We start from the raw sequence: 9,901 nt of genomic DNA on the forward strand, positions 1-9,901 counted from the left end.
TTTTTTATAGAGGTGAGGGTCTTCATTTTATTTACTATTATTATGTGGTGGAAGCCGAATATGTAGAGTATGTAACATTTTGGCTCTCACCTTTTATCCTAGCCATGGAAAGGTTTGGATCTACAACCACTCCCGTTCACTATGACCCATCCATCCTCACATCAATTGCAACATTCTTGAAAATTTAAGAAGATCAAGGAATAGTAAAAGGCAAATAATTCATTTGTTTTGTGGGGAATAATGAAGATTTATTAGATCAATCCTAAGAGTGAAGGTGTTCAACCCACACCAACCATTTTCATTCAATCCACGGATTTCTTTGATTCCAAATCAAAGGATGTTAATCCACTTTTAGGACCTAGAAATGTCATCATTTTGGAGACTAAATTCTTAAATTCACAAAAATTATGTGATTTATCTCTATAACAAAGCTCTTACTTTGAAGAAATCTTTTAGCTCGAAAATCGCTTCACTCTTCCGATGTAAATCAGAGCTAATTCCCCGCCGCCCCCCCCCCCCCCGCCCCGCTAACCTGCCATAGACGTAAACTTAGGGCACACTTGAGTCTTTGCCAATTTGGCCAATTTGGACTTATTACAACTTTTATAAAATCTGTTTGCAAACAGATAGTATCTCAGCTCTTAATCGATTAAAGGCAAGACAAAAAATCAGATCAGAGATGGAGGGCAGAAACCCTGTAGAAAGCTGAGATAAAGCGAGGATAAAGCTGTAATTAGAAGCGATGAAAGATGAGGCTTCTGTATCGAACATGTTCATGGACTGTAACCCCTGCTATGATCAGTGGGCATGCAGCTTGAATTCGTTCCCTTCAGGTAGCAGACCGGTAATCATGAGCTCCCTGGTGAGGCCGCAGCCCATGGTGGAGCCTGGCAGCTCCGGCACCACCCAGTCCATCCCTTCTGCAAGCACCACTCCCATGCCCAGCAGCAAATGTGGCTCGATCATACAGTGGAAAAGCCACACCCCTGGATTATCTGCCTTGAATCTCAGCGCTACCCACTCATACGGGAACAGCGTGATTGTGTTCCTCAGCGGTGGATTCTCCAGATTGTAGGATTTGGGATCATTCTCAGGATCGAAGGCAGCACCGGTGCCTCGCCCCAGGATCCAGAAGTCATGCCCATGCATGTGCCAGGGGTGGATCTCACTGTTCTTGGGGAAGAGCGTGTTGGCATTTTGGAGTACTATGTCGATGGTGTGCCAGTAGGGGAGGTCGAAGGCTGTTGAGTCTTTGGTGGAGTTGGGATTCTTGGGTGGGAGTGTGATGTCGTAGCCTGAACGATAGGTGGTGGGAGGTGGCTTGGGGTTGTAGGCATCTTGGAGATCGTATGTCATCGCAGCCAAGTAAGGAGTTGCAGGCAGAGCGAGGGATATATTGTTGATAGCCCATCTGATCTTGCCATCCACAAGGTTTTGAGTGTTCAGAAGGATGATCTGCTTCTCGGCAGCGCGTGGCACGGGCACCTCGTAGCCTTTCCTGGCTTTGTAGAGCTTGCTCTGAGCTAAACTGTAGGCAGTGTCGTTCCAAGCAGGGCCTGTTGGGGTAGGGGTGAACGGAAACCTGCTCGGGGGGACGGGGAAATAGTTCAGGATGGCGAGAGCCGTAGGTGTTCTCGGCTGGCGACCGCGCACATTGAGCGCAGCCCAGTAGTTTCTTCCTGGAAATTGGTTCGTGATCAGCAGCAACGAGTAAGATTCGCCTGCATGAATGTCGAGGCTGTCCACCTCCACCGGCTCAACATAGTTTCCATCAGCTTCGACGACGATGAGCCTGTGCCTCTGCAAACCAAAGTCGAAAGGTTTCCGATCAGCAGCAATGATTAGATGTGGATCCGATCGACATCATCTTTGCATTCATCGAGAGTGAGGGCACCCAGAAGCAAGGCATACCTCTATGAGAAAGTTCAAAGATGAGATCGATGCGACGCTTGCGATTCTGAGGCGGTATGTCTTGCCGTGATCTACAGGCATCACGTAAGGTGAACACTGAGGGCTGTTGGAGGTACAAGTCGCAGCGTCTCCTGAGCCAGCGACGCTATTGGGAACCAGGGAGCAATCGTATCGCCCCCGGCCACCGATCAGAAGCGACTGCGAGCAACAAGAAGAAAGACGATTGACAAGCCGAAGATCATGGCAAAAAGATTGACAAGCCGAAGATCATGGCAAAAAGAGCAAGCCGAAGATCATGACAAAAAGCTTGAAGAATATTTATTCGCAAAACGCTGCTGATCTTTCGAGGAGACTGCTGCCGCCTTCTTCTCACCTGGGGCTCGCCCACCCATCGAAACTGCGATGAGGTGAGACCAAGTGATTGTTCTTCAGGGGATTTATGCCACCAGTCGGACACCAGAAAGCTTATTTCGCTGTCGTAGATGAAAGGCTCGTTCTCGTTCGTCGGCAGATCCACGATCAGCATTCCATACAAACCAGCAGATCGTTGCAGACCGTGAAGTCCATAGTAAGAGTATGTTCCCGCCTGCAGACGATCCATTCAAATGCTGGTTATGGCTTTCTCTTTGCATCAAGGATCAAGCAACAATGCACCACGAATTTGGAAATGGTCAGCACGCACCTTATCCAGCATGAATCTGTAAACAAAACTCTCGCCTGGATTGATAGCACATTGTGAGACAGATGCAGTCCCATCGGCCCAGGGAGTGCCGATCTACATGATGAATCGTTTGCAGAAGCTCAGAAATATTGTATTAGACAGAGCATCCGTTCAAATTAAACAAGATCAATCCGTGAAGCTTTTCAGTGATCTGATCTTTACCTGTCGGATTCCGTGCCAGTGGATGGTCACAGACTCTGTAGGCAACAGATTCTCCACCTCAATCTCCAAGGTATCACCCACACGACCATGTATTGTAGGGCCTGGAAACTGGCCGTTGATGCTGATCACCACCTTCTCTACGCAGTCGGGTGACCAAAACTGGTATTCGATGTTCCATTTGAAGCTGGTCACCCTATTGGCACCCACCCTCAGATTGGAGCCTCCAAAAAGCAGCAAAGCAAGGACTGTTGCAAGCATCCTCAGCATACTTCTTCCCATGCTGGCCGTGACGATTGGGAAGCACTCATCCAACACAAAAAATATAAAATATATATATATATACAAATGCGCGATTATATATACCGGTGAGGTTGAACCCCGTGCAATTGATCAATCAGTCTTCTGCAATTGATCAATTGTCTGAGCCGGTTCTCCCGTTGCTCTTAGAGCTTCAAAATTTGCTCCTTATAAAGATGCAGCCAGCAAGAATGCTTCCTTATCATCTAAACTTATTTGTTCACTCAAGCAGTGGTTTGACGTAGGAGCTGAGCCTAGGCATGAGGATGACTAACTGGAAAGGCACTGCAGTGAATGAATGTAGGGTTGAAGCAACGTCCTGATCAAAGGCTAAGACAATGATGCAGATTCTCAATATAGTTCTATTCTATTACAAAACTTGATGGCAAGGGCAAGCAATGGTGGAGAGGGGAGCCCATTCAACTTTCACTATGCAGGCCCCCCTATCGGTTCAATGAAGTGGCCAAGACACACATAAACACTTGGAATTTCAATGGTGACTCTTCAACAATAAAGAATTTCTTGAGCACATACAAAAACCTCCCAATTCAAATATTTCAGGGTTTTTATTGGCATTTTGGAGGTTGTAAGGCAAAATATGACTAAAATGCGTTGAAATTTGCAAGTTTTAAAACCTTCTATTTTCCAATTTGAAGGTCAATTTGCAACATTTGCCATTCACTTAACATAAACCTCGGTTTTCATGAACATTGTGAGCCACTTGGCCGGGGGCCGAGGCCATCCCATGGGTCATGAGACACTATAGGACACTCTCTCATTGGCCTACACTCCATATTATATACTTGGAAATTTGTAGGCCTTCTCAATGACCTAAAGTCAAAAATGACAACCCAAAAAGGAGAATGACATGGAGAATTTTGTCGCCATTCTTAAATGGAATTGTACTTTAAGATTGGTGCACCTTACGTAAAGCTCAAACAATGGTTCTTTGAAAAGGGACCCTATTATGAAGTTTCATGTGTGGTGCCAATAGTGTTCAAGGAAACATGAAGATCTCATTGTAACGTCATCCATTTAGGCACAAGATAGCTCTCCTTTAAGATTGGTGGACCTCCTAACTTTGGCTTCTTGGCCACCTTTTTCTTCATGACTTGCTTAGGTCGCAAAATCTTTCCCTTATTTTGCAAGAGAACAAAGTAGGTTTAGAGGCCTCCCTTTTGTCAAATGGAAATGAACTCTCCTTCACAATTGTTGTCATAGTCATATTTATACTAGTGGGCCTTTTCACATTATCCAATCACCCTAATGGTTGCACTTTGTGTCTAAAGACATGGCTTTTGAATCCCTTAAAATCCTCCCTATTTACTTTTTAAACAACAAGGTTGTGCTCTTCTTGAGGTATGAACCATTTGTCCAAAAGTTTTAATAAATTTTAAATATGAGACAAAACTTTGATCACCAATATCTTGAGCCTTTCGTACATGCTAATTGTTTATGGCATATGAATCTTAATATTCAAATTTTCATTGTGTATTTTCAATGATTCCTCTCATTGATTACAATCAAAAGTTTGTGAAGGGAAATTATATGGTCCTAATCTCTTCTATAGCCCATTCTTTTCATGCATAAAAAGGCCAAAATATATGTTTCTAATATTTAAAAAGTAAAGCATGAAAGTGATGAAAAAATATTTTAACCAAAAGGATGGAGGTATAAATAGAATTCACCTCATTTTTATTTTTATTTTGTCCTTCGCCAACCCTATTGACACTTCACTTTCCCCTTGAAGCATTTGTCCTTCGCCAACCCTATTGACACTTCACTTTCCCCTTGTGCTTCAAGACCGCTTATTGACTTTTATGTTTGTATGGAGTCTCTCTATAAGTTTTTTCCATTCCAATCCTCTTTTATTTGCTTTTATGTCTATGAGACATGGTCAACACCTTTGCTTTCACATGGTCTCCTACACTAGATATTGATTTCTATTGTCTTAACGCAATTGGCCAATGTTCATGGTCTTTTTCCCTCACCCCTCAGTTGACCGGTGATAACTTGGTGCTTTGAGCTTAGAGTGGTGCTCGTACTACAAAGATGCCCTCTCTTACACTCCTTAATTTTCCTAACATTCACTCCGGTGCTTGGTTGTGGGAAATTGGGTGTCTCCTAGCCATGTTTGATGCAAGAATGGATGAAACCATATGGAGATGGGGGAACAAGTACGTAGGGTGCAGGGAGAAAGGGTGATTTTAAATAAATCCATTACTGAACAAATAAGGGGCTTGTAGCCCATTACAATAGCCATGGCTACAAAAGTGATCATGCAACAACCCTGCAACTATAGTGCAATGATGCTTGCTTTTCTTTCTTTCACCTTGACTCTAGACACTAGCCTCTATCAAACCTGAGAAATAGTGCAAATGTCCTTGTCACAATGAACAAGCATGAGAAAAAGCTAACCCATTCTGCATGGGATTGGAAACTTATACAAAAGAGGGAATGCCAGTCTCATCAAAGTTGTGTGATTATCTTTGCATCCATTGTGAGCTTGCCTCACCTCTTGCCCATGATCTCAGATTCTTGATCGACCCATGATCTTGGATTTTTGATGCCTTGCTGCTTGGACAATTAGGGTTAACATTTCACCTCGACTCAAAATGTGACCCTAATGTGACTCTTTTCTCATGCTCATGTAGTGGAAGGATTAATGTGTGCTAGCCAGAACAAGACAATACTCAAAACTTGAGAACCAATTCCTATGACATCACTAGCACAAAGCTCTTCTTGAGATACTTTTACACTTTGAAACTGGCCTTTGGTGTTTGAAACAAGGGGTGCCCAATGAGAGGAACTAAGAATGACCCAAGGGTTTCATTAGGGTCACAGATAATGTAAGGGCCTATGGAATTCGGGTCTCTACAGGTGATCTTGGGGGGCCCGTAGATTATGAACACTATTGGGGTCAAATAAAGTTTTCCATTAGCACCAACCTTGTTTGGACTTTATCAAGTTTAAGGCTTTCATTGGGGGGGCTATTTGCTCTCTCACACAGGATCCTTGAAGCAGATCTTGTAACTGTATGCATATGATGTGGTCTTACCTCGGGAGGGTCACTCAATAATATATGTGACTATCACATGAGTTCAACATAAGGGGATATTTAATTTCATTTTTTCTCACATTTTCACAGACAAAAGGATGTTGTAAAAAGGATTTTGGAAAAAACTTTACAGATTGAATACGAAAAGGGTGGATTTAATTAATGGAAAAACTCATAGATAAGGGTTTTTATAAATAGGTCTTGAACGCATGTGATATATAGGGTTTACACATAGTGACTCCCCCGAGTTACTCACATCCTCAACAAAGGGCCTCGGTCGACAAATGGGTGCAGTTCTTACTTTTTGTGAGACAACATGACTTGAAGGTTGATACTATACAAGATCTAATCATAATACATCTCATAAAACAAATCAAAGTCAAGGTCAATATGAAACTTCTTCTAGTAGAGAGCCAAAGCTCAAACTACTATTGTTCTTTACCTCTTCCAGCTAGCCAACCATGAGCATCTAGATCTTTAAAATCCAATCCAAGATGACCAACATCAATTCATTACTCATAACGGTCATGAAAATTAGTAGAGCTATCTTCCTCATACTCATTGAATACAAATTCAACATCTACATAGTTCATTCTATTTTAGTAAAAGTGCTCTGTTTTAGCATGTCATGCTTTGTTCATTCTAAAAAAACCATTTTTGTCTTAGTAAATGTTTTATTTGTCTCGAGGTATATACATTTCATGGCTGGCAAATCTACCTTTCTCTGTGTTTAGTTTTCTTTAATTGGACTATGTGGTTTGATCCATTAGGGTGCTTAGCACACAAGAAGAAGCTTGAATACTATAAAAAAGAAATAGAAGAGGTAGATCGATTCCTTTGGTTCATCAAGGGCATGGTAGATTGTTCACGTGGACAGTTGACGTAAGATAGGGGCATCCACGACATTATGGTAATATACCTTGCAACTCTTGTTGCCTTTGTAAATCATACATTAAAGAATACAAGATTCTAGAAAAAGGGAGCAGACAACAAGACCGAAGGAAAAACAGCAAGCTCCAATTGTTGGAGACGATGTTCAAAGATGCAACATTTGTAATGAATTGACACAGTTTTTTTATCAATTGACAAAAGAATGGGTCAAACCACTAAGGAATCAGGATGCAGTCTTTTTAGAGCTTCTTCCCCATATCCCATTGCAATCTTGGTGCTCATCTCTAAAGTACCCCAATCATCGAGTTAATAACCAAAAAGAAAAAATAGTTCATGATGATCCCTCTAGCTATAGCTCTAATTCCCCCCTTTAGACAATTATCCATCCTGTCAAGTCTAGAGACCATCTTGAAGGTACCTAAGGAGGAGGCAATTGACAAAGGACCTACAAACTTCAAGCACGCTAAAACACTATGCACTTCTATATGCCTACCAAGCACCTCCAAGATAAGGATCAAGGTAGCTCTGAGGATACCAAGGGACCAGGTGGGTCCCCATAATTACAACTGACACATTAGCATCCACATGTCACAGAGGCCAATTAGCACTACCAACTCATCTACCATGTCAGCTCTACCACATCATTACCCGCAAGCACACTCAAGGGGGTCACTCATCATATGTAACCCTATCATGTGAGTTCGACAGAATGATCTTTTTTATTTTTAAAATTAAAGAAATAAATATACATAAGGGACTATTTAAAATAGTTTTGGAAAAAATTTACAGATTTGTATAGAAAAGGGGTACATTTTATTAATGAAAATTTTACAAATAAGGGATTTTAGAAATAGGCCTTGAACGCACGTGGTATAGAGGGTTTATACATAGTGACCCCCCGAGCAAGCACATTACCACATCATCAACCACATAGGCATGCCACATCAACATTGATACATCATCTAACACATCATCAAGTGCCATGTCACCACTACCACATCTAGGTAGTCACATCATCAATGCCATGTCAGCACTACTGCGTGGTACACAGCCCCCTGCCAGGCACAGTTACCTCTTTACAAGCACACCCTACATGTTGCATGTGAACACAGGCTCCACCCCAATACTATTAAATAACGAAGTAGAAGGCTCCAATTTATTTGCATTAATAGATTGCTAAAGCTAGTAGCACATTGTTGAAGCAAAATGTTGGAATATGTAGAGTGTCTAAGATCTCTCAATTACAAAGTAGAATGCATCTTACTGTCTCTAATTTCAAATTTAAGAGAATGAACAAGACGTTTTATCGAAAGTGGAAATAGATATACAGCATACACAATATAAGATAGTTGGATCAAAGTATTGATTACTGAGAATAGAATAGATCATTACAAGAACGCATAGTGCATATTTTCATCTCATGCTCTCTCGTTCTTCCTCATGCACTATACGATTTTTACTTGACTTGATAGCTATATATATGGTTGCAACTGCTAACTATCAAAACACTTAATCATTCCAATACTAACTTTGGGTTAGTTAATTGAGCCCTTAACACCTAGCACACCTGGTGTGAATAGGAATTTGGACTAAATTCTTGGACCTCAAACCACCCCAAAACTTCAAGCTTCTTACCTTTGGAAATTGATGAACTCCCATTTTCGATGTAAACATCCCATTAGATAGAGACTATGTAGTTATTTATGGTAGCAAAGCTTGGTGCAGTAGCGAAGTAGTAGCAGACCCCATACATATTTGTTCACCCCCTTCAGCCTAAGTACAAACCAGAATTGAAATATCAAAATGGTGACAATGTGTTAAAATATATATATATATATGTATCTATCAGACCATTTATTGTAGACTAAGGTACAAACTAAAGACTATGTTGTAGAATTAAACTACTAGCAAAGAATGAAACTAAGAAATTACTAAAAGAGTGATTGTTTCTTTTATAGAATGAACTGCCTTCATGTCCTCTTGTTTTGAGAGCTTGTTGTCTATCATCCATAACTAGGTCATTGTTGGAAACATTTGTAATTTTTAGAACTAAAATATCCAAAGATTTATCCATTTCTATAAATATAAACTTCGTATCATCATCTTGAATATCTTTTATCTCTGTCACAATTTTTGACTTTTTCTCTGTTTTTGCCATTACCCAAGTTTGTGCTGCTTTAGTGGTTGTAAGACAATCTGGTCCTCCCTCAACTGTAGAAAATATTGGATAAAGATCAAAGCAAGCTTGCCCAACATTGAATGGGTGAATGGGTGAATGATGATGAGCATGATGATGACGACTCCAGGCTAGCTTCTATCTTGCACTATAGAGGTCATGCAATCCTTACTCTAAAGTCAAAAGATATGCCGCTCAATCTTCTTTAACAATCTTACAAGTTGAAGGGCACCAAAGTATGGATAGCACAAAAGCTTACACAAGGTCAACTCAAGATTAAGGCAACTGAATTAGCTAAAGTAAGGGTTGCTAGAAAGGATGGAAACTGGGCAGTTTACCGTGAAGGCATAGCACTAATCAAAGAGTTTAAATCAAAACCAAAACACTATGCAGGTCGTGATTTTTGTGTAGGACTCTCCGGTTTCAGATCAATCTACATATCCACCACTGGTGGCACTCCAGCCTACAATTTTGGTATATTACCAACTCGGTTTTTATATGATTCTTGCTCTAGTATTTTCTTCTTAGAGTCCTTCTCCACTGGCTCCTTTTCTTCTTGCTCATCTCGATTGCTAGCTCTTTTGTTTGTAGTTTTGCATTGTAATCTACCCAGTTGTTGTATGACACTTGTTTGGGATATCCAATTCTACTGATGTGAATCGTCAAAGGAGGGAAAACTGACGGC

General features: G+C 41.1%; 1 protein-coding gene across 1 annotated transcript; it reads right to left on the reverse strand.

Annotated features, from left to right (window-relative positions):
• Positions 1-589: 589 nt before the first annotated feature.
• On the reverse strand, positions 590-3,064 carry LOC147887423 (L-ascorbate oxidase-like). The gene is made up of 5 exons (XM_087394907.1): positions 2,795-3,064; positions 2,594-2,686; positions 2,285-2,497; positions 1,912-2,109; positions 590-1,800 (listed from the first exon to the last, which is right to left on the reverse strand). Exons 1-5 carry the CDS (start codon positions 3,059-3,061, stop codon positions 799-801), a joined length of 1,773 nt encoding a protein of 590 aa, XP_087251033.1. The 5' UTR covers positions 3,062-3,064; the 3' UTR covers positions 590-798.
• Positions 3,065-9,901: the final 6,837 nt, after the last annotated feature.

Source organism: Dipteris shenzhenensis, chromosome 23 (assembly GCF_047967505.1).
Source record: "Dipteris shenzhenensis isolate YYH24624 ecotype China chromosome 23, Dip_SZ_1.0, whole genome shotgun sequence".
Lineage (NCBI taxonomy): Eukaryota > Viridiplantae > Streptophyta > Polypodiopsida > Gleicheniales > Dipteridaceae > Dipteris > Dipteris shenzhenensis.

Coding starts and splice junctions, on each gene's coding strand:
- LOC147887423 (XM_087394907.1), bottom strand. CDS start 3,061: ATGCTGAGGATGCTTGCAACAGTCCTTGCTTTGCTGCTTTTTGGAGGC. Junction 2,498..2,593: donor ACAGATTCATGCTGGATAAG/GTGCGTGCTGAC, acceptor GATCGTCTGCAG/GCGGGAACATACTCTTACTA. Junction 2,110..2,284: donor GATGGGTGGGCGAGCCCCAG/GTGAGAAGAAGG, acceptor TGTTGCTCGCAG/TCGCTTCTGATCGGTGGCCG.